The sequence below is a fragment of the Bufo bufo genome, chromosome 7 (assembly GCF_905171765.1).
Source record: "Bufo bufo chromosome 7, aBufBuf1.1, whole genome shotgun sequence".
In the NCBI taxonomy this organism is placed as follows: domain Eukaryota; kingdom Metazoa; phylum Chordata; class Amphibia; order Anura; family Bufonidae; genus Bufo; species Bufo bufo.
Window position 1 is genome coordinate 205,433,289 of NC_053395.1, and position 24,644 is coordinate 205,457,932.

Sequence of the window (24,644 nt, forward strand, 5' to 3'; positions counted from 1 at the left end):
TAGGATTTAATTGCACGATCTTTAGTAATTTGATATTCATTATATTTTTCAACAGGTGAAGTACAAGGAAAACTTTTCAAAAGATAAGGGCAAGAAACCTCATTACGATCTGAAAGAGGCCAAAATTTACCAGACTTTGAAGGATGCAAATACACTAGCTAGTGAGGTAAATTACTATTAAAATGATAATATGATCAAATAAAGAATTTGATTTGTCTTTAGAAACATTGGGGCTAATTTACCAAACAGTTTAAGGAAACAATTGGTACTTATGTTCCTACTTTTGTTCTCCCAAGCAGAACAAAAAAATATGCTGTACTGTATGTACAGGGGGGGGGGGGATTTTTTTTATTATTATTATTGCGTTTTACTTATTTTGAGCTAAAAATATATATATATTTTTATTCTTTATTAAAAATATGGAATCCTTTTTTGTGTACATAGTTGAGATACTCTACTAGCTGCCTGTGGATTTTCTGTCTTTCCCGTCATATGAGGAGCAGACAGGCTCCTTATCTCTGCTCTCTGACATTATAAACACACATTAAAGCTCAATCCTTATATTACTGATAAGATAATGTGGCTTAAATAAGTGTTTATGACTTCTTAGTAGTTTAGAGATAAGGTTTATTAGATGACTGGCACAAAGTGAAAGTATCAGTCACACAGCTAGAAAAACAGTTAACCCTTTGTGACATAATGGCTCAATATTTTTAATAAAGGTCAATTGAAAATATGATATTTAGCCAAAAATTAGTGAAATGCAATCATAAACAAAAATTGCCTCCAAAAGGTGCACATAGCCTTTAAGCAGCCCTCTTGCTGCTTTAGAAAAATGAGTTCACTCGATTAGTTTTTTAATATTTTTAATATTTTATTTCTATTTGTTTTAGTTTGAAAATGTCTTTCATCTTTTCATTGCAGGTTATATATAAGGCCGACCTTAAGAAGCTCCACAAACCAGTCACCGATATGGCGGAGTCCTTGAACATGCAACATATCACTAGTACAAGCAAACTATCAAGTGATGTAAGTCCTACACCAAAAATAATCAACCTGAGTAATTCTTACTTATTTTTCTTCCTGCTATAACTGATAAAGCTAATAATTCTGCTTTTCATCTTGGGCATCAGTTGGTAGCTATCCTTTCCTTACTGACTGACTTAAATTCCATCCGGCTCATTACTAGATATTAATATAGCTAAGCTTATTAAACTTAACGTTAACCTTCTTCACCTTTTATCACCATGCGGATTTTAGGTTCAAAACTTTTATTTATTTCCTAATATATCTTGATAGTAGCCAGTTCTCTATTTTTCTGATACAGAGCTCTAAATCTCCTACATGGGCAAGTATTTAAAACATAGCACTCTGGCTTCCTGCAGTCATCACTAGGGGGAGCTAAGGGGCTTACTGCATACAGTTTTATTATTGAATTCAGTGTATCAACAGTATGCAGAAAGCTCATAAGCTCCCTCTAGTGGAGCGGAGCCTCAGTTTTAGCATGTATAAATATGTCTATGCAGGGGTTTGTAGCTTTATATAAGAAAAAAGGTTCTACTGCAGGAAATTAATTGCCACAGAGTCTTGAACCTATCTAGGTTAAAAAACCCTCAATGGTGTTTAAAGGGCAGCTGTTAGCAGATTGGTACCTATGAAACTGGCTGACCTGTTACATGTGCACTTGGCAGCTCAAGACATCTGCGTTAGTCCCATGTTCATATGTGCCCGCATTGCTGAGAAAAATGATCTTTTAATATATGCTAATAAGCCTCTAGGAGCAACAGGGGCGTTGGCCTTACTCTTAGAGACTCAGCTCTCTCTGCAACTGCCACGCCCGCTGCATTTTGATTGACAGGGCCCGGTGTGATGACGTTTTCACTGCTTGGCCCTGTCAAAGTGCAGAGGGTGCAGTAGTTACAGAGAGAGCAGAGCCTCTAGGTGTAACGACAACACCCCCGTTGCTCCTAGAGGCTCATTTGCATATATTAAAACATTATTTTTCTCAGCAATGTGGGCGTATATGAACATGGGACCAGCACAGATGCCTTCAGCTGCCAAGAGCACATGTAACAGGTCATCCAGTGTCATAGGTACAAAACTGCTGACAGATGCCTTTTAAGGGTGGATATTTATAAAGTGACAAAATAAGGAGCTTAACTAATAGCTAATTCATATAGTCTTTTCATTCTTTTATTTGTCCATATTAACTATGCTGAATAATATTTAATATTTTTAATGTAACAACAATTATACACAATAATATAGTAATTATTATTTGTCATCAATTAAAAAAAACTGTAACCGCTTACTTTTCTAATAATTCAGTAGTTTAGCAGCAGTTTGGCTGTTTTTAATAAAGCTTAATTTGTTTTCTTGGTAAAAAAAATATAACATTTAAAAAATAACATAATTGATATATAAAGTATAAAATATATTAATATTTTATCTTATATCTGATTTTAGCAGGATTCAAATGATATATATATACAATTTAAGAATAACTAAAGCACTAGAGTCCCATTATTTCTATTAATATTATTTCAATGAATCCTAGAATATGGATTTTTATATATATATATATATATATTACTATAATAATATTAAGCACTTTTGAATAAATTGGAGTTGTATAAATATAGATCATTGGTATTACTTCGATTATTTCACAAAATTATTAAGTCAGATTTTTTTCAATTTAATCTGGAACTTCACATTCTGTAAAATAAGTATTGGATCCAGTAGCAGCCAGATAATGTGTTAGGCTATGATTAAGGCAGTTTTTGACACTTCCCTTCAGTACCGGTACAAGAAGGAATATCAGAAGAGTAAGGGTCACTACCAAATGGTGCCTGATACACTTGAACAAGTTCATGTAAAGGAAGCAACAGATCTGCAGAGCATAGTAAGTTTTACATTCGACTTCCTAATGCTGTGTGTAAATTCTATGATGTACTGTGCGAATTTGAAGGGGTTATCTCACAAAAAATATTCAAAATTTTTCAAACCAGCACCTACAGTAGATGTGAATTGCAATTAAACATTTAGTGTGGCCATGGAGTTATGTAAGAAACAGTATCTGTATAGCACCACCTGCTGTTTGTTTCTTTCCTTACTTCTCTGTCCACCTCACTGAAGTGGTCACACGTGCTCAGTTCCACCCCTCACCTGCCATCAGCCATATCTACTGTTAGAAGATGTGACAATTACAGAGCGAGGGGCAAGCTTTGATAGAAAGATTGCCATGTAGATGACTCGGTGGCCTCTTCATGACTCTGGACATCTTTGCTGAGTCTGCAGTTTTAATGGAGAGTCGAGACCATGTACCCGCAAAAGCAGTAAGCTGTGGATATTAATGCAGCCGGACTTCTCACAGAGAGGCTGACTGTAAGGGAAATGGGGCACAATTTTAAAAAATAACTTTTTTATTTTAGTATTTTTTTTTTTACAGCTAAAAAGTAATTTAGCTGTAAAGTAAAAAAAAAACTATATTGTATTCCATCCTTTATTTTAATTTCTAAAATGGCATTCCTAATAAAAATTATACCTTTTCAAACAGAAAACAACTAATTAGCAAATTTTTGGTATGCAAAGGTCTTTTTATGAAATTTGTAAACACCATTTTCACCAACAGGAGCCGCCCGTCTATAACATTTAAAATGTATTTCTAGAGATAAATACTAATGTCCTTCCTTTTTCAATTTTTGTCAGTTTAGTAGAAGAGTAGAATGTAAAATATATTTTTATTTTTTACCAAGATGAAACCTGTTCAGTCTTCATACATTAAGCTCCTGTGAAATAACTATTATCAGCTTATCTGCTGCCCAGCATGTTCCAGAATGAAAAATCTCTGACAGATTTTGCTCCAGTCTTGAAAATTAGTACTTTTTTTTGATAATTGAAAACAGTGAGATTGTAAATTACTTACGTAAAAAATGACTTGCTGTTCAAATCAAGTTTTTAGAATTGCTGATTTTCTTTTCTTTTTGCATACCATTATCTACATTTAAATACAAATTCTAAAATCATGCAGTTTTCACTGGCCACTAGGCCTAAAATATGTCAAGACTAGGGTTGAGCGAACCCGTGGAGGTTCGGGTTCGGCCAAACTTCAGGTCAAAGTTCGGGACCCGAACTTGACCCCAAAAATGGACCCCATTTAAGTCAATGGGGACCTGAACTTCACTTTATTTTCTGTTATAACATGGTTATAACGGAAAATAATAGCATTCTTAAAACAGAATGGTGAGCGCAGGTCCTGCTGAATAAAGATAGGAGTGGATAAATAGAAGTGGATGAGGTGAGCTTTATTTTTAACCCCTCAGTAGACATTTTATTTAGCATTCTGTTTTAAGACTGCTATTATTTTCCGTTATAACCATTTTATAACAGAAAATAATAAAAATCACCTGAACACCGAACCCGAAGTTCAGTGAAAAAGTCTGGGTTCGGGTCCAGGTAATTTCGGTACGAACCTGAACTTTGCAGTTCGGGTTCGCTCAACTATAGTCAAAACCCCCCCCCCCCCCCCCCCCCCCCGTTCTTTGAGAGCAGCCACCATAAGACACCATAGACTGTAGCGGGCCTCATTGACTTCTATGGAAAAGTTTTCTGGGCATGCTCTGTGACCTGTGCAGAGGTCAGGAGGAAGCCGAAAAGAAGTTATATCACCTATTGTGAATGGTGGATCCTGTTTATATACAGAGGTGTTCTTTGTAATCCTGCCTATAATGATAATGAGATGACTACTGAAAAGTTACCTCTACAGCACAGAAAGCCATGACCTATTATTAGGCCTAATGGCCAGTGCAAAAATTGCAGGATTATATAGATTTTATAATATAGAGAGACCAAAAATTAAACAACACCAACCAAAAAAAAAAAGAAAAGTTTAACCCCTTAAAGGGGTTGTTCAAGGTATATTTATTGATGACCTATCCTCAGGTCACAACCGGCACCCCCGTCGATCAGCTGTTTGAAGAGAAGGTGCCTCCTCTTCACTGTTACCTTCTCGCTGTCGCCTCTGCAGCGGTGAGCAGGTGTAATTACACCTAACTGTCCCATTTATTTCAATGGGACGGATCGCTCCTATACAAGTATATGGGAAAGATTCGTCCCATTGAAATTAATGGGACGGTTAGGTGTAGCTACACCTGCTCACCGCTGCAGATGTAACGGCGGGAAGGTAAACAGTGAAGAGGAGGCGGCGCTGGCATGGTGCGCGCCTTCTCTTCAAACAGCTGATCAGCGGGGGTGCCGGATGTCGGACCCCAGCTGATCTGATATTGATGACCTATCCTGAGGATAGGTCATCAATAAATATAACTTGGACAACCCCTTTAAGGACCTCCGCTGTATATGTACGGCGGAAGTTCAGTCCCTAAACATGGCGTCCGCTGGCACATGCAGTGGGCGCCATAGCCGCTGGGTTTCTGCTATTTTAAATAAGGCTGATCGCATACATTTTCCCCTTCAGATGCTGTGGTCAAATGTGACCACGGCATCTGATCAATCCGGAAGCGTTCCCGGCTGAGATCGGGGAACCTGTTACATGGCTGAAATAGACCGAAGCCTCAAGCAGGCTTCAGAGTATATTTCAGGAATATACCAATACAGGCCACTAGGTGGAAGCATTGTATTATTATATTGAAAATTAAGTGTTCAATGATGGCTATATAGCTATCAATGAACACAATGGGCAATCTAATAATTGCCAGTTATTGTCACCCAAGGTGACTTAAAAAAAATTAAAAAGTAAAGAAAAAAAAAAAAAACTAAAAGTTCAAATCACCCGCCTTTCCTTAAAATAAAAATACTTAACAAATAAAAAAAATAAACATCATGGGCATCGCCGTGTGCAAAAATGCCCATACAATTAAAATATAACAATATTAATGGCATACGAAAAATGGCGTAACAGGGGGGGGGAAAAAACAGCTAATTTGCCATTTTTGGGCACTTCAACTACCCAATAATTTTTTTAAATAAAAAGTGATCAAAAATTCGCACACACTTCAAATTGGTATCACTGAAAAGAACAGATAGTCCCGCAAAAAATGAGCCCTCACACAGCCCTCTAAACATAACTACAAAAAAGTTATAGGGGTCAGTATATGGTTATACATTTTTTATTTTTCCTCAAAGGTTTAAAAAAAAATATTCAGTATTAAAACGCAAGAAAAATTATACAAGTGTGGTATCGTTGTAACCGTACTGACCTGGAGAATGAAGATAACAGGTCAATTTTACTGTATAGTGTACAGTGTAAAAAAATTTAAAAAACCTTTATTAGAATAGCGTTTTTTCCCAATTCTACCCCATTTGGAATTTTTCTTTCCACTTCCTACAACATGGTATGCAACCGTAAATGGTGCCATTAGAAAGTACAACTTGTCCCGCAACAAAATAAGCCCTGACAAGGCTATGTGAATGGAAAAATAAAAAAGTTAGGACTATTTGAAGGCGGGGAGTGAAAAACCAAAACGCAAAAAAGTTAAATCTTAGGGTCCTTAAAGGGTTAACATAAAAACGTGATTAAAACAATAGGTAATTTTCTGTAAATAGACAGTACTGATTGTCAATGTTTAATGCATAAAAAACTGGGCACAAACACTAAAAATCATCATGAAATAATTAAAACTGACTAGTGAAGAAAACTGGGTACATGTTAGGGTCATGAAAAGCAATCTATGGATTATTTTCATCATTTTTCATTTTTTTTCCTTACTATGTATAAAATATCTGTGCTTTGCGACAATCGGTCAACTGAGCTTATCGTCTTTTTTAAATTTTTCCTAAAATTAGGTCAAATATAAAGAGCAGTATGAAAAAGAAAAAGGTAAAGCTATGCTGGACTTTGAGACCCCAACTTATGTCACCGCTAAAGAGTCACAGCACATGCAAAGCGAGGTAAGTGTTATAAGTACACTTCACATAGACCATAGTACAGACTTTCGTATTTATCACATTTACAAGGTCATAAACCAAAGCTAGGAGCATCCTTTCATTTTTGTTAGCAAATTTTAATTTAGTAAAATTAATCATTTTAAAATGTCAATATGTTAAACAGAAATCACTTTTTCTACTTTTTTATTTTAGGTTTTAAATGTTTTAATATTTTATTATCTTACAATTGTAGATGTTACTGCAGATAAACTTTTGGGTAACACAAATCTGATAATATTTCCGAATATTTTTGTCAGTTTTTTTTATGCAGGCGTCCTTTTGGTTTTTAGTTTCAGATGTCTTTTGTTTACTATTGCATTCGACTTCTCTCAAATATATACCTAATACCTATATATTTGGAACTCGTTAAAAGCACAGTTGGATCCATGTTCATTTATGCTGTCGCTGTACATCAACTGATATGTTAGTCCTTTAAGCCTAGAAACTTAAAGTTGTTAATGTTTTTGTTAAATGGAAAACTTATACATGCTGAAATATACATGTATAAGAAATATAACCGTACTGGTCCATCGGATATTATTCAGTGTAGTCTATGTAGTTCCTCATACTCTGACAAAAATAGCCACGTTATTAGTATTTGATTTTTATGTTCACAACTGAACATTATAAAGAGAATATATAGAAACACAATCTACATAATAAGTTGAGTAACTTTACTTATTTACATATCTCATACCAATGCTGAGTTATATTGTACTTTGTATCTTACTCCAGAGCTGTGCTCACAATTCTGTTTTTATTGTTATTGCTCTCTGTCAACATGCTTGTTGACAGACAATCCCCTAACCGCCTACATAAGTTCCTGTTAGCTTTTCATATATGAAATTCCTGTACAATGTCCGGTGGGAAAATGACACCTGTCTGAATAGAAATCATCTGTGCAAACTTGAGCCACTAAGTACTGGAGATTTCAGCTGAAAAGCCTTCAGATTTGTGAATGCAACTCTGGATTATATTACATGACCATAACATAGAGTCAGTACACGATAAGTAGAACAATGAACTTACAAAGTCACTCAACGTTTTATGAGCATTGTAAAAGTGTTCAAAAGCAAAAACTCTTTATAGGGATAGTAGTTCCTTAATAAAATATACTGTAAATGTCTCTGTACAATGTACCTGCTTTTTTCAGTGAGTGTTTAATTTAAGATGAACTCATCAATGTCTTATCTGTAAAGCTGGTGGCACAGAGAGTTCTACCGTAGACTGACTCCCCCACTGTTCAAAAATGGTACTGCAAGTTAATAGGCAAATTTTAAAGGGCATCTGTCAGCAGATCTGTACCTATGACACTGGCGTCTGTGTTGGTCCCATGTTCATATGTGCCCGCATTGCTAAGAACAATTGTTTTAATATATGCAAATGAGCCTCCAGGGGCAATGGGGGCGCTGCCATTACACCGAGGGGCTTTGCTCTCTCTGCAACTGCCACATCCTCTTCACTTTGATTGACAGGACCAGTGTAAAAGTGATCATACAGAGGGCTCGACAGTTGCAGATCCAGTAGATACTCTAGGTGTAACGGCAATGCCCCCGTGGCTCCTCAGCAATGCGGGCACATATGAACATGGGACCAACACAGATGCCTTCAGCTGCCAAGTGCACATGTAACAGGTCAGCCGGTTTCACAGGTACAAATCTGCTAAGTTGCAATAAAAATTAAGGAGCATTTCCCCCTTGTTTTCTATAGGCTAATAATTTTAATCAATACATTATACAACATAACTGATTTTCATAAAAGGTTAAAGGGGTTTTCCGGTACTTAGATACCGATGACCTAGGTCGTCAATATCAGATCTGATACCAAGCACAATCACCGAGCCACGGTGCAGGAACCTGTACAGTGAACAAAGCCTTCTGCTTCTAGCTCTGTCCAATGTATACTTTCCAGCACAAGCAGCTGCCTCGAACAGTAGATCGGTGGTGGTACCGAGTGGCGGACCCCTACCGATCTGATATTGATGACTAATCTGGAGAAGAGCTCATCAATGTCTAAGTGCCGGGAAAAAAAACTTTTAACTTTTCCATTTAACAAAGCGAAGGCTATGGTTAGAAGTATAGAAATGAAAGTAATTAGTATTCTACTCTGTATCATTTTTCTCTTCCTGCCTTCATCAGAAAGAATATAAGAAAGACTTGGAAGAATATATTAAGGGCAAAAACCTTACTGGTTTGGAGGTTACGCTGTCATTGTTACATGTCAGACATGCCACAAAAATAGGGAACGAGGTAGCATCTGCTCCATCTCTCCCCTCTACAACCAATCAGAATAATTCCACTAATCACCGCTACATCCCATTTCTTTGTGTTCTCGTCTTCTGTACAGTATTACTGTGTGTTGTATGTCTGTTTTATCTAATCACTGTATTTGTGCTATCATTTATATAACAATTTCACTCCAAACATTGCTTCTGTTTCCACTAAATCTTGGCATTTATTAAATAACTTGCATATTTCAATGAAACAAATAATGTCTTATACTGCACTGGCCATTAGGAGTAACCAAATAGTAAACGTGTATTTTTATGCCGTTATGTGTAGAATTGTTCAGTGTTGTTGTTGTGTTTGTTTGTTTGTATTATTGGGACTTTTTTCGGAAATTTTCGATGTGAATGAATAATTCATTTTTTTTTTAATTTGATGATCCTTTAGAAAGAGTACAGGAAAGACCTGGATGATACTATCAAAGGACGGGGCCTCACTGAGTTGGAAGAGACCCCTGAGCTATTAAGAGCCAAGAACGCAACTCAAATATTAAATGAGGTATTTACTTGGTTTGGTCATTTTCTTCATTTAGGTTAGTTTATATGGATTTAGAGAGAAACAACAAAAACTTTTTGGACCTGAACACTGATCTCATAGAGACTTCATGAGTGATGACCATATTGGTCAGTAAGCTGAGACTACTGCATTTTTGCTAGACTATACAGGAACCAAACCCCTTCGCCACCTTTTTGAGACTGCAATAACTGTTCAAAATTAAGGGCCATTGAAATCTACGATGATTTTCTTACATTACCTTTGATCAGTGGCAAAAATGTACAGTAGCTCTGTATAGTTTCACAAGCCGATCAATGTGGAAATCAGTGGTGGTCTGAGCTTATAACACTCCACCAGTGTGAACTTCTCGCTTATATCTATGTATTGCTGGAAGACCATATTTGATTGCATTGCCCCTTTCAAGGTGGGAAAGACATTGGATATATTTTATGAATATATTTAGAGATAAGTAAATTTCTTAAACTTGAATTGGGGTCCAATTGCCTGAAAAGCTCTCTCGCCCTCTACATGTCCTTCTCCCTCACTCTCTTGTCTCACTTTCTCCCAAGTCACACAAAATTCCGTTTAGAATCGATTCTCTCTTGTCGGAGACAAAAATTGGGGCACAGGCAGGGGACAGTGTAAAATAAGCATTACTTGTTGAATTGCCCACCGATCCAGTGCCGACATTCTGGTCCTCCCCACTGGTTTAGTTTATATGGCTGCAATGCTGAAGTCATATCAACAAGATGTGACCTCCTCAGCCAATCACTGAACTCAACATTGAGGTCAGTGATTGGCTGCAGAAGTCATGTATTGTTGACATGATGTCTGTAGTGGAGTCCTGTAAGCAGAGATTGGCAGGGAGGACCGGAATGGCAGTGCTGGAACGGCAAGCAATTCAACACAGTGCTTATTTTGCTATTTTACACCATCGTCTGTCTGTATACCAATTTTTGGCACCAGGACTTATTTATACCACTTCTCTGCTAACCTTAAAAAACGCATACCATTTTTATTTTAACTTTTACCTAACAGAAAGAATATAGAAAGACGTTGGAATTGGAGATCAAAGGAAGGGGTATATCAGCCTTGTCCATGGAAACTCCAGACTTTATGAGGGCAAAGAATGCAACTGATATCACAAGCCAGGTACTTGATTGTTTGTTCAAACCACATTTCATATAATGTATAAGACTAGTAAGGTCAAGCCTTGTCTGAATGCAGTGAAACAAGAAAAATTGTAATTGTTTCTATCCTTCTGTAGGTGAAATACAAGCATTCTGCTGAAATGGATAAGGCCAATTACACATCTGTGGTGGACACACCAGAAATTATCCATGCTCAACAAGTCAAGAACCTTTCTAGCCAGGTGATCACATGCTTCATTCTTCATTAAAAAGCTTCTTTCGGATGTTTTAGAGAAAGTAAAACTTTGCTGCTGTGCAGAGTCAAGTGGTTGGGCTAAGGTTGAGGTTGTTGGAGAAGTGACCTGTTTTGACGATGGGCTACAAACATTTGTCAATGAAGGGAAATCCTTCATATGGTACGCAGGCCAGTATAGGCCAGTAATGTACCTTTTGTAAGCCTCTATTTCATACAGAAGAGTACAGAGTATTTTCTTATATGGAATCCAAGATATCAAAAAATTTCAAAAGTTCCATTACATGCCATATTCTTCTCTAAAAACATTGAATCTAGGGGAGAATTCAGCGTCATATGAAGACACACAAAAGTCTCTAATATTGACCCCTAACAACTTTGTTTGTCACAAATTTTGCAGAGTGTATGAAGCCTTACAAAATACAATACTAACATAAGCAGAATGAGAGTCATGTGTGAAAATGTTCTTTTTATGACATTACATTACACTTTCTCTTTATTTATTTTTTTATCTTAGACTAATACAGATTTCTGTATACTGAAATGTGTTACAGGACATGAAACTTTCGTTTGGAAATGTACATTTTTTATTTATTTTTTTACTTAATTGCTTATTCTTCACATCCAACAGAAAAAATACAAAGAGGAAGCAGAAAGAAATATGTCTTATTATGTATCTGTATTTGACACCCCAGAAATGCAGAGAGTCCGTGAAAACCAGAAGAACTTCAGTATTGTAAGTCTACTAATGATAGTCTGTTTCTTTCAATTACATCTACTGTAGTTACCAAAAAACAAAAACTATAGAAAAGGCAACTCAGCATTTCACAGGACAGAACTCACAATAGGACAATCCCTGGAGCCCTTCAAGTATGGGAAGAGACCAGAAGATGGATAAGATAAAGTTGTGTGATTTAGAGAATCCATTGTCAAGCATGTACATACTATAGGAGGTGGAACGTGCAGCCGACATGGGGCTCATTGAGAACAGAGAACTCCCACCTTAGGTTTGCTGGATAAGTATTTTGTGGTAGGAAACTAGGAATTGCACTCCTCCACAAGAGTGCTACCCTGCTGTGATATAAGGAATGTGAGCCGAGTAGGAAATAAGCGTTGGGCTCTTTATACCCTTGATCTAGGTATGCAATGGTGTGAACCTGTACTAGAGCTAGGGCCCTAGTTTGAATTCTGCTCTGGGGTTCCAACTCTATGTACACATCTGCCCATTGTCAAATACCCTATTGAGAAGAGCAGAGGGTCTCTCTGGCCTCCATCAACTAACTGGACAACACAGACAATGTCTCTGGAAAATCCAACCTATCTGTGCATTACATGGGCAGACCATTGATTTTAATCGACACCATGTAACTCTTTTTTTCCCCTGTGGTGGCGCTGTAGAGGAAATTAACACCTGCTGTCAGTTTACTCTATAGATCACAGCTGATCACTGGGGTTACCAGTTGCTAGACATCTTTGCCATTGGGAACCCTTCTAACAAAAAAGGATTGCCCAAAGTGGACAACCCATTTAAATAAATATATATGTTACCTATAGCTAATAATTAGTACATTAATTTCATTGTATAGTCTTTACTATGAAAATGACGTTGGTGAATGAATCACCACCATCGATCTCATTATCACTGGTTTTACATATATCACCAACGGTTGCATATACTGTAATACAAAAATCGAAATTTTTCCAAAAAGTCTCCCCTCTATCTTCTCGAAATGTGGTAAATGCTGACTACTTGTCTTCAGTCATGTGACACATTTATGTTCATTTTATTTAGTTCAGGCTTAAAATCATATTGGTGTCATATATTGCATTATAATGCATAATGCAATGTCGATATTTTGTTGAATTATCTGTAAAGTCTGTATCTACGTCCTGATTTTGATCTTGATCATCATGAATTAGCCAGTTGACTGATTTCCCTAATAGAATTTCTTATTCTTTTCCTAGAATCTTTAATATGATGTCTACTCTTTTCTTATAGCTACAGTATCAAGATGACCTTAAACAAAGTAAAGGAAAAGTCACAGTGGTTAAAGACACGCCAGAAATTCTGCGTGTTAAAGAAAACCAAAAGAATTTCAGCTCGGTATATTATTTTACAATTCCTTTTCCAAAAAATTCTAACACAAATAATCTCATAATATTGTACGAGACAAATAGTATAACCTAGTCCTACACAGAGGAAGCTAACAAGATAACGGCCACTGATCTCATCGGCTCCTGCCAATGAATTAGATAGATCCAGTTTATTATATTTGTGGGGTCTGATCAAAATTGTCTTTGTCCCACTTTTATGTTTTTTTGTCTATTGTCTTGTCTTTGTAATTCATCTGTTTTAAGTAGATATACTGTCATGTAAAAAAAAAGGAAAAAAATTACAAAGACTCTTCCAGATTTCAGATCTTCTAGATGGAATTCCTGATTAACTGATTAGCTGACCAATTTACAGAAATTTCTAAATTTACAATTTCCAAATTCTAAAGATTGCTACCAACGACCTGTACAAGGCAGAAGTGCAAAAAAAAGAAAAGGTTTTGTAGTGTTTGTTAACCTGTCATCTCGATTCTGACTATTAAGATTCTGTATAAAGAAGAAATTGGAACGGGAACATCTGTTGGGCACACCCCAGAGATGGACAGAATTAAGAGAACACAGGATGCCATTAGCACGGTACAAAATGATTAAATTCACAAATAAATTATAAAAAGCCTCATAGCTGACTTGCCATGATAACATTAAAATTCTTCATCCTTCATATGACCCGATAAGAGCTTGCTGCAAGAGTTGTCACTTGGTTATTTTAACTTTTTCTAAGCATCTCATTAGTTGTAAATGAAACATAAAAAATCTTGCTAATAATAATAATAATAATAATAAGTGATAAAATGTGTTTTCCAAAAAACTAAAACTACATATAACATTACCATCACATTAACTGTATGTAACATGATCATGATTGTACTATGACTATATATAACATTACCATACCTATATTATAACTGTAAATGTAAGGATAGTTTCACACTAGCATTAAAATCTTCCAGTAGCCTGTTCCAGCAAATCCAAATACCTCCTTTAATGCCGGAGCCCATTGGCTATGATGGGACCCAGTGGGGATCCGGCCTATTGTCGGCATTTGGTTGGACAAAAACCGCTGTAAGCACTTTTTTTTGTCCTGCTAATGCCTGGAACTAATGCAAAAATTAGGCCATTTCCCTGATGGGTCCTATTATAGTCAATGGGTCCCGGTGTTCTGCCACTTTTCTATACCCGGACAAAAGTCTATACCCGGAAGTGATGTAGCTGCACCGGAAGTCACGTGGACACGTTGGAATCAGCTGGAGGAGGGGGTGTGCACGCTGCACAAGCGCATTCGGCTAAAGTATTTTAATCTGGCAGAACGCCCCTGCATTTTCCCAGCCCTCCATTTCTTTACTATCCATCTCTTTCTTTACCATCAATCTCTTTCTTTACTATCAATGGCGGCATAGAGTCCGTTTTAGCAAATACCGAGCGCAGCGAGGCCGAGCCCGCGAGGGTACAAATTAATGTAGATTACGGGCTTGCGGCGTTCTGCCAGATTACTATACTTTAGTCAAATGCGCTTGCGCAGCGCGCACACCCCCTCCTCCAGCTGATTCCAACGCGTCCACGTGACTTCCGGTGCAGCTACATCACTTCCGGGGATATCGACTTTTGTCCGGGTATAGAAAAGTGGCAGAACACCGGCAGTGCTCCGCCTTTTTTGAGCTATGTCGGATACAATGAACTCTGGCACAGCCTGCTGGAAGATTTTAACGCTAGTTTGAAACTAGCCTAACGTGATCATAATTGTAATATATATATATATATATATATATCATTACCATAACTATATTACTTCTATATTAATAACATTACTATAACCATATTCTAACTATATATAACATGATCATCAATGTGCTATAACTATATATAGCATTACAATAACTATATTATATCTATATATAACAAAATAATTGTAATATATATAACATTACCATAAATTATCATAATTGCACTATATATATATATATATATATATATATATATATATATAACATTACCATAAATATATAACTACTATATTATGTTACCATAATTATATGATAATTATCTATTTATCATTACCATCACTATATTTTATATATATATATATATACCGGTAAATACATAACGGTTCTATCACTATACTTCATATAGCAGGGTCATAATTGTACTGTAACTATATACTGTATAACATTACCATCACTATAACTCCATATGGCATGTTCATAATTGTACTTAATGCTTATATAACATTAACAGAATTATGTTATAACTATATATCACATGATCATAATTGTATTATTACTATATATAACATAACCATAACTATAATATTAGAAGTAACACTGTAAGCCGTATTACACTTAGTTAATAGTTATTTTGGCGTTATTCGTTGATATTGCTTTTTGTGGGACAACCTTAGTCAGGAAATGGTGACAACCACAGCTCTGTATTATAAATATGCGCACTGGTTGTCACATCCCTTCCCCCACATTGAAGTGAAGGGAACAAAGCTTGGGTATAGACTTAAAACCAAGGACGGACAAACCGTCAATTATCTTGGCATGGGCCAGCCATGTAAAGTGTAGTAGATGGTTGTTCAGCGGATGTCAGGAGAAAAAGGATCGGCATGTTAAGTTTCAACATGCCCAATCCTTTGTTCAGAATAAAAATAAGCCATCAGCAGAAGTGTCTGGCAGCAGCTTATTCCTCTCTCCCCATTCAAAACACATGCACGCGCAAACAAATTGATTGTACCCGTGTATGGGGAGGTGAGGAGGAATATCTGTCAGACGAACGAGCTATTGAAGGTTTGCGGACAGCCTGGAAGGATTCAGAAGAGAGGTTTACTATCATAAGGATTGAGTTTTTTGTGTGTATATTTACACATAGAAGTTGATTGCACCTATCCATAAATTCATTATTTTGGAAATGCTCTTTAGGAATTTTCCTATAATTGAATTCTTCGAGAGCAGAAAATCTCAATGCTGTTTTTTTATGGAAAGATGACTTTCCCTAACGAAATCTAATTCTGAATTATAGAAACCTCTCATAGTCTTCCATGACTCCAAGTGAGGTACCTCAACCTTAAAGGCTCCTTTGACATGTCTTAGCACATGGTAGACACCAGTATTATGTATATTAGTACATAGTAGACAGCAATGTCATGGTTCTCGAAGGATATTTAATTTCCATTGTCTATCTGTATGACATCTGTGTACAATCATACATGCCGTCATGTATGGAACTGTCCAATGTGCTAAATGTCCATCGTTTTTTTTGTCTCTCCATTATGTGTAATCTTATAGATTAAATACAAGGAAACTATTGGGCAAGGAACACCAGTTGCTGATCTGCCAGAAGTCAAACGAGTGAAGGAGACACAGAAGAACATCAGCTCGGTAGTGGCTGATATTATGTTTTTCCTCCTCAGTCATTGTGTTTGACCATGTCTCTCTTCTCCCTTTACTAAATGGCCCTTCTATTCCTTCCTAATGTCAGCATCCCTCATATTCCTCATTATTAATCCACATGATAGAAATATCTGCCCTTGTGTGTTCAGAGTGCAAATTAGCAAACAGATTATTACTTCTTCCTGATTTTAACAGTATATTAATTACATAACTAACTCCATTTCTTCCTCATTTCTACTGTAATGTAATACGGTATGCTGCCTAACCATACTATATAACTGAAGACATTAATACCTTACTATTGTTTAGAAATGTCTTTAAGTAACATGTTATAGCATTAAATGACCAGTTACAGGGCGTATGTGGAAAGAAATAGAAAGAGAGAGAGAGAGAAAGACAGAAACAGAGAGAAAGAGAGACTGAGAAATATATAAATTAAGAGATTGAGAGAGAAATAGAGAGAGAAAGAGAGATGGAGAGATTGAAAGCAAAAGAGAAATATAGAGATTCAGATCGAAAGAGAAAGAGAGATAAGAAAGTGAGAAACAGAGAGAGAAAGAGATAGAAAACTAGAGAGAGAGAGAAAATAGAGAGAAATAGAGAGAAACAAATAGAGCAATTGAGAGAGAGAAATAGAGAGTGAGATAGAGAGATTGAGAGAGAAAGAGATACGGTAAAGAGAGAAAGAAAAATAGAGAGAGAAATAGAGAAAGAAACATGATAGAATTTGGATAGCTAGATACATAGAATACATTTAAGATAGATAGATGATAGACAGATAGATAGATAGATGGATGATAGATAGATGATAGATAGATAGACAGATAGATGATAGACAGATAGATAGATAGATAGATGGATGATAGATAGATGATAGATAGATAGATAGATAGATAGATGATAGACAGATAGATAGATAGATAGATAGATAGATCATAATGGTAAAAGGAGTAAATGAGCAGTGTAATCATCAGTGCAATTTGCCTTGTTAAAGTATTTACTATTACATATTATAATGTCATATCAATCTACCTTATCAGAATATCAGGTTACACTTCAATGTTGTAATCAATACATTGTAGTTGAAAGTGTTTAAAGCATCCAGTATTACTATGTTCTGCAGCTCGACAGGAGAGAGCTTGGTGTTATGTGGGCAATGTTGACAGCTCAGGGGTGGGGCCAGATTAGGATACTCCCCTGAGTTGCTCAAATTAGTGCAACAGCTCCACATTTCCAAATTCAATACTCTCTTGAGGTTGGGATATTGAACCAACTACAAATGCACCAGTTCAAATCTAATATTTTTAAAGACTTTTTCTTAACTTGGTTTAAACCCGTTTGAGTTTTACATTAGTTGTCACTCTAATTGACAAGAATTTTTGGAACTAGGATGTTATATATCATGAGAAACAATAAAGAAGATCGCGGCACTCACCGGAGTTGAAATAATGTTGCTGCTTTATTGAAAAACTTCTTTGAAAGATAGTGCATGGAGGATCCTGGGGCGGACACACTGTAGCAAGCGGCGACGGATCGATCCCGCGCGCGAAACGGACGTCGCCGCTTGCTATAGTGTGTCCGCCCCAGGATCCTCCATGCACTATCTTTCAAATAAGTTTTTCAATAAAGCAGCAACATTATTTCAACTCCGGTGAGTGCCGCGATCTTCTTTATTGTTTCTCTCCACATCATGAACTATTGATCTAACCTCTATGTCGCTGAGCACCAGGTAGCGGAGTATACCTAACCACAGTAGCGGTTTTGCATTACCAAAGGCTATACCAGTGAAGGCAGTGCCGCCTTGTTTCCATTATCTTACACGTATTATAGGATGTTATATATCCCACAAAACAGACATTCCACGCCTATTTTCTCAAGTTATATAAGCTTATGTAGGTATTTGTCATGGTCCGAATTCATAAAAGTGACACTTAATCTAAAAATTAGAAAAATATATACATTTGTATATTTTTTATTATCTTTCATCATACCTCACAGCTATAGTCATCATGTCTGCAATGATGTCTTTGTCTCTTTCATCCGATGGAAAACTTTGGCAAAGGGGACAGCGGTCTTGACATTCCAAGACAGGCTAACCACGCCTAGTCCTGTCTCTAACCATATGGATGGCTCAGTACTTTTTTTCTTCAGATGTGATGCGCCTGAGATCCCACACATGCACGGTTCTGTTTCATTTTCAGGGTCTGTGCGGTGAGTTGATCTTTAGTGTTCTTGGCTTCAGAGGCTCACTCTCAGGAGTCGGCACCTGCAGAGCCATCAATCGGGGAAAAGAGGCAGGACGGGGATGCACCTAGTATGACTTGGAGCATCAAGACCGCTGCCCTATTGACTTCAAGAAGCCAATTTGCATACTTCATCCAGGATTAATACAGTTGTTTTTTTGGCAAAGTTTTCCATCGGATGAAACAAGCAGAAATCATTGGAGATATGATGACTGGGTACTTTCGGCAGTTGGGGAGACATTATGGTATGGAGGTTCAGTTTAAGGAGGGAGTTCTTCAAGGTTTAAGCAGAGAGAGGTGGATGGCAGGGTATATGAATTTCAGACAGCTTACACAATTACAGGCTTTAAAATCCTTTCAGTTATTTTTTTTCAAAAAAGTTTTGGGCATTGTGTTTAAAAACTAGATACTGTCCACCTTTCCGTGATTCCCATAGAAGTGAATAGAAAGAGATTGGAACATGTGCAGCCACCTCTCCACTCATTCTCTGCCTGGATGCGGCAGCTGGTGGCCACTGCCACTGGGCTTCTGTTCTGACGATAAGTGTGGGTCCTGCATCCTGTGGACACGCCATGAAAGACTAAGCTGGGAATACCGCTTTAAGTTGTAAAAAACAAGGAGACAGAGAAAAATACTTCAGGATTACTATGCAAACAATATATTTATCATACCAGCCAAAAATTATAATTTCTAAATTTCATTCAAATTTTTTTGTACATTATAACTGAAAAAAAAAAAAAACTTTTATGAAATCGGCCTTTTTGTAGAATTTTTGCTTAATTTAGTAAATATTGGATTTAGTTATTAATACTATCTTGGCTGCTCTGTTGTGTCTCTAGGTTATGTACAAGGAAAGCTTGGGGCAAGGAACCCCCACTGCTATGACTCCTGAGATCAAGCGCGCCAGACGCAACCAGGAAAACATTAGCATGGTACTATCCTACATGGGATTTGGTTTAAACCCCCACCTAACAAAAACTTTCTAAACCAATGACATTATAACCAATACTGGACATTTACTTTTTTTGAGTGATTAAACTGACATTGATTTTCGAGTGTCTGTTAACTTTTACACTCAAACTATAGAGTAATTTTTATTAATACTTTTTAAAAATTAAAGCAATAATACAGTATTAAAATAATGCAACTTATTATACCAGAATGGAATTATCATACTAATTAATTACTGATTATCCACCCTGACAACCTTGTAACTCAAGTCAACAAAGAGAAAAAAAAACATTCCTTTAATTTTTGCCTCATGATTTATAATAATTTTGGGGTACCATCTTGTACCTTCAGGTTATGTACAAAGAAAACCTGGGAATGTCAACCCCAGTCCCTGTGACTCCTGAGATGGAGCGAGTAAAACGCAACCAAGAAAACATAAGCTCGGTATTTATAAACCCATTAACACCATTTAAAAAAAAATCCTGAAATGTAATAACCTCATGGACGATGCTTGTCAATAATCTTCATCAAAAATCACACATCTTCCTTCGTAAAATTCCTAGTCACCTCCCTATTACTTTTTGAGTTACCTTTTTCCTTCTCTACCCCATCTTGCACACATATTATATGTCTTCTAATCTTTTTCTCTGATGATCCCTGGCTCGAGTTTTCACTTTATTATGTTGCCTCGTTTATAATCCTCCTCTTTCCTCCTGTAAAACTCCTCAGCAGTTTCGTATTGTATTCATTGATTGCAATACTGTCTTCCTTATAGGATGCTCCCGAGAAAACTCAACATATTGGTGGTCTTCAACCTGTGGAAAAACTACAACTCTCAGCATTCCGCAGGCTGCCAGAATATTGAGCACTGTAATTTCACCACAGCTGGAAATCCACCAGTTAGGAGGCAGTAGTGTATGGAGTTATAGATTCCAATATCTAATGGGAGTTATAGGGGGTCATTTATTATGCAAGGTACGCCACTTTTTGGCATGCTTTTGCTGCAGATTTGTCTGCAAAGGGGATTTGTGGCCGAATTTGCGACTTTTCCCCGCTCACGCCACTTTTCCGAGGTGGCAGAAAAAGGGGGCGTGGTGTGAGCGGACCGGCCTGTCTCATTTATCATTTTTACACCTGTTTTTTGGCATAGAAAATTGTTTAAATCTACGCCAGCTCCATTGCAAGTCGCACAGCCAGTGCCTAAATTATGTAGAGGCCGGCGCCTCTACATAACTTAGGTGACCGGCGTTTAAATCACTGGTGTTAGTAAATGTCCCCCATAGTTTTGACATGTAGGTGTATTAAAGGGGTTTTCCAAGACTGTGATATTGATGACCTATCCTCCGGTTTGAGGAGGCAGCGGTGCCAACCGGAGCTTACCAAGCACAGTGCCGTCCATTGGATAGTGGCTGTGTTTGGTATTGCAGCCCAGGCCCTTTAACTTGAATGGGACTGAGCTGTGTCTACGCCAGGTGACCGATGACGTCACTGGCCTAGGAAGAGGCTTCAGTGCTCCCCAGAGTGCCACAGCCTCTTCAAACTGCTGATCGGAGGGGGTGTCGGGAGTCAGACCCCACTAATCTGATATTGATGACCTATCCTGGGGATAGGCATCAATATCAAAACCTTGGATAACTCCTTTAATACGGCCACAGGCTGATTGCATCTTGGAGGATCAACAGAGAACTGAATTTTTTCATCAAGTCTAACACTTTTTTGGTGACTATATATTTGCGGTCCGAAATAGCTAACTGACTGGTTTATAACCTGTAGGTTTCATACAAAGAGAACATGGGGCATGGAACCCCAATACCTATCACTCCTGAGATCGAGAGGGTCAGACGCAATCAAGAAAACATTAGCATGGTATCAAATGGACAATACTCTACAATGCAACTGCTTCCCCTAAGCAACCTATTGTATACAGCCCTGTTACCCCAAGTAACACAACTCTACCCATAACTTAATATGCTACAGTAATCCTATTAGCTTCTAAATGATCCCTCCATCCTTCTATATAATAATATATACAACTGATTAAACAAATGAAAAGTCTTAACAATACCGATTGTATCTAACACATTCACACCAGGTGGCGCTGTTGGTTGGTGGAACCAATAACCATTCTTGTTGGCGGGAGACCGGGTTGTTGGACGTCTGCCGATCAGCTCCAGCTGTGGAATTACACAGCCGCGTCCATTGTGTGGTGGACGTAGCTGGTTACTGCAGGGCTGCCCCATTGAAATGAAAGGTAACCAGCTCCGTCCACTATGCAAGAAATAGAATTGGCACTGGAGCTACCCTAAAACTGTTGATTATCGAAGGTTTGGGGCATTGGGCCCCCATGATCAGATATTGATGGTCTACCTGAGGATTAGCCATCAATAGTAATCATGGACAACCCCTTTAAAGGGTTTTTTCCATCTCAACATTTGTGGCATATCACTAGGATAAGCCAAAAATGTCAGATACTGTAGGTGTGGGTCCCACCTATGTGACCCGCTCAGTTCTCCAGAACGGGCCCTTGAAGTGAAGGAGAGCACACCATGCATGCATGTCTTCTCCATTCACTGCTGAGTGAGTAGTTAATAGAGAGGAAGCAGTGCAAGTACGGCCACCTCTCGGTTCACCGCTATGGAACTTCCAGAAATAGCCAAGCCAGAACTCAGCTATTTTCGGAACTCCCATAACAGAGAGTGGCGGGTGGCTGTGCATGTGCGGCTTCTTTCACTTGGGGGGTCCCATTTTGGAGATAAGAGCAGGTCCCAGTGGTGGGACCCGCACTTATCTGACATATGTGTCATATCTTAGTAATATGTCACAAATGTTGAGATGGGAAAACCTCCATACCCTCTTCTGCACCGGACTTTAAAGATTGTGCCGAGGTGATACGGCTGACCATGGACCCTGGTGAGCAGCCTTTCCTAGGGCCCGAATGGTTCCCCAGCGCTTAAAATTGAGGTTGCCGTTCACTTGCTGTGGCAGCCACAGGCCTTCTGAATGCCTGCCACAGCAATGATCCTATGAAAAACATAATAAAACTCCAATAGGCTGCCATGTTAAATCATGGCAGTCTATGGGAGACCAAAAAAGTTTTTAATTTTAAAAATATAAACAAATACAAAAATTCAAATCACCCCATTTCCTCATATAAAAAATAAAATATATGAACAATAAAAAAAAATCATTGGCATCACCACATCCTAAAATGCCCGTAACGATTATAATATAAACATATTTATTCAGCATGGTGAATGCCGTAATGGGAAAAAAAAAACTCCCCCCAAAATTTTTTTTAAAAAAAATTAAAAAGCCATACACACATCAAAATGGTACCATTAAAAATTAAAGATTGTCTCACCAAAAATAAACCCTCACACAGTTCCATAGACATAACTAGAAAAAAGTTATGTGGGTCTGAATATGACGATGAAATGAAAAAAAATCAGTTTTTCTCAGTTTTTCTTTTTTTAAAGAATTAAAACACAAGAAAAACTATATAAATGTGGTATCACTGTAATTGTATAGACCCGCTTAGTGAAGGGAACAGGTTCATTTTACGACACAGAGAATGCCGTATAAAAAATAAACCCATAAAACTATGGTGGAATTGGGTTTGGTTTCCAATTCCACCCCATTTGGAATTTTTTCCAGCTTCCCACAATATTATATGCAATAGAAAATGGTGCCATTGAAAAGTACAAATGTGTAAGTACAAAAGTGCAAAAAAGCAAAAAAAAAAAAAAACAAGCCCTCATATGGCTATTTAAAAATGGAAAAATAATAACGTTATGGCTCCTGGAAGGCAGGGAGTAAAAAAAACGAAAGCGCAAAATCGGAAAATCGCTAGGTCCTGAAGAGGTTATGGCTGGATTCATACATTCCATAGTGGTAATGGTGGGGAGAAGTGTCAACACAAAAGGTTTCCACACGTTGGGCAATGCTTACAGAAGCATCTCACAAGCGTCTGTTGTCACCACTTTTTGACTAATGATTTTGAAGGCTACCAGCTAATGTGCCTGTCATTGCTTCAAGCATAACCACAGTCTTCTCCTAAAACCTCCTCCTCTGTGCAGCTTCCCCTGGACTTACACACTGAATTTAGATTCCTGTATAATTTTTGTGGTAGTGATATGTGGATGCTTCTTTATATGCTGTAGGTGACATACAAAGAAAATTTGGGAAAATCTACACCAACGCCTGTCACTCCAGAGATGGAGAGGGTTAAACGTAACCAGGAAAATATTAGCTCGGTATTTCCGTACAACAGCCTTTATTCCTATGATAACACGGATAATAGTCTCATCTGTGCGGTGTTCTGCTCTCTTAATCAAAAATGACAATACCATAACATGATCCTGAGGATTGCACTTCTGACGATATACTAAATGATAACAGTCGTAGAGAAATTAACCAGGGGAACCCCAAGAATATCAGCTAGAAGGACTACATGATGTCAATGACATAAAAAATGGCTACTAGAAAATCTATAGATAAGTTAGTTAAAATATGATGTTAAGCAAATCCATAGGTTGAAGTTGCAGGTCTCCTTTAAAGGGGTTCTCTGCAACCGGGAACCTTGTTTAGATGGCAGAGCAGAGGTCAAAAGTAAAAAAAAAAAAGAAAGACCAATCAAGGACCCTCTGGGTCCAGCACCAAGCTCCCTACTCTACCGCTTCAGGTTCCCGCTGATGGGTGCAGGCACAGGACATGACCACCGAGGCCTCTAATCAGAAGTGAGGTGCATGTAGGTGGCACATCATACTTCAGATCCACCTGTGACAGGTCTTTTTTTTTTTTTTTTGCATCTTGCTCAGCCATCTAAATGTGGGTTCCTGGTCTCG

At 37.6% G+C, this 24,644-nt stretch overlaps 1 protein-coding gene across 10 annotated transcripts in view; it reads left to right on the forward strand.

The window, feature by feature from the left end:
• NEB (nebulin) overlaps positions 1-24,644 on the forward strand; it is a 169,316-nt gene that overhangs the window by 127,175 nt on the left and 17,497 nt on the right. For 3 of the 10 annotated variants that reach the window (XM_040441352.1, XM_040441356.1, XM_040441362.1), the window contains 16 exons: positions 56-166; positions 925-1,029; positions 2,801-2,905; positions 6,805-6,909; positions 9,084-9,194; positions 9,618-9,728; positions 10,764-10,877; positions 10,993-11,097; positions 11,740-11,844; positions 13,108-13,212; positions 13,704-13,796; positions 16,502-16,594; positions 19,689-19,781; positions 20,152-20,244; positions 21,574-21,666; positions 23,961-24,053. In XM_040441352.1, the coding sequence (XP_040297286.1) occupies positions 56-166; positions 925-1,029; positions 2,801-2,905; positions 6,805-6,909; positions 9,084-9,194; positions 9,618-9,728; positions 10,764-10,877; positions 10,993-11,097; positions 11,740-11,844; positions 13,108-13,212; positions 13,704-13,796; positions 16,502-16,594; positions 19,689-19,781; positions 20,152-20,244; positions 21,574-21,666; positions 23,961-24,053 (1,635 nt within the window). The remainder of the gene's footprint in view (positions 1-55; positions 167-924; positions 1,030-2,800; positions 2,906-6,804; positions 6,910-9,083; positions 9,195-9,617; positions 9,729-10,763; positions 10,878-10,992; positions 11,098-11,739; positions 11,845-13,107; positions 13,213-13,703; positions 13,797-16,501; positions 16,595-19,688; positions 19,782-20,151; positions 20,245-21,573; positions 21,667-23,960; positions 24,054-24,644) is intronic. The other 7 variants (XM_040441354.1, XM_040441355.1, XM_040441357.1 and 4 more) reach the window with 7 other exon arrangements.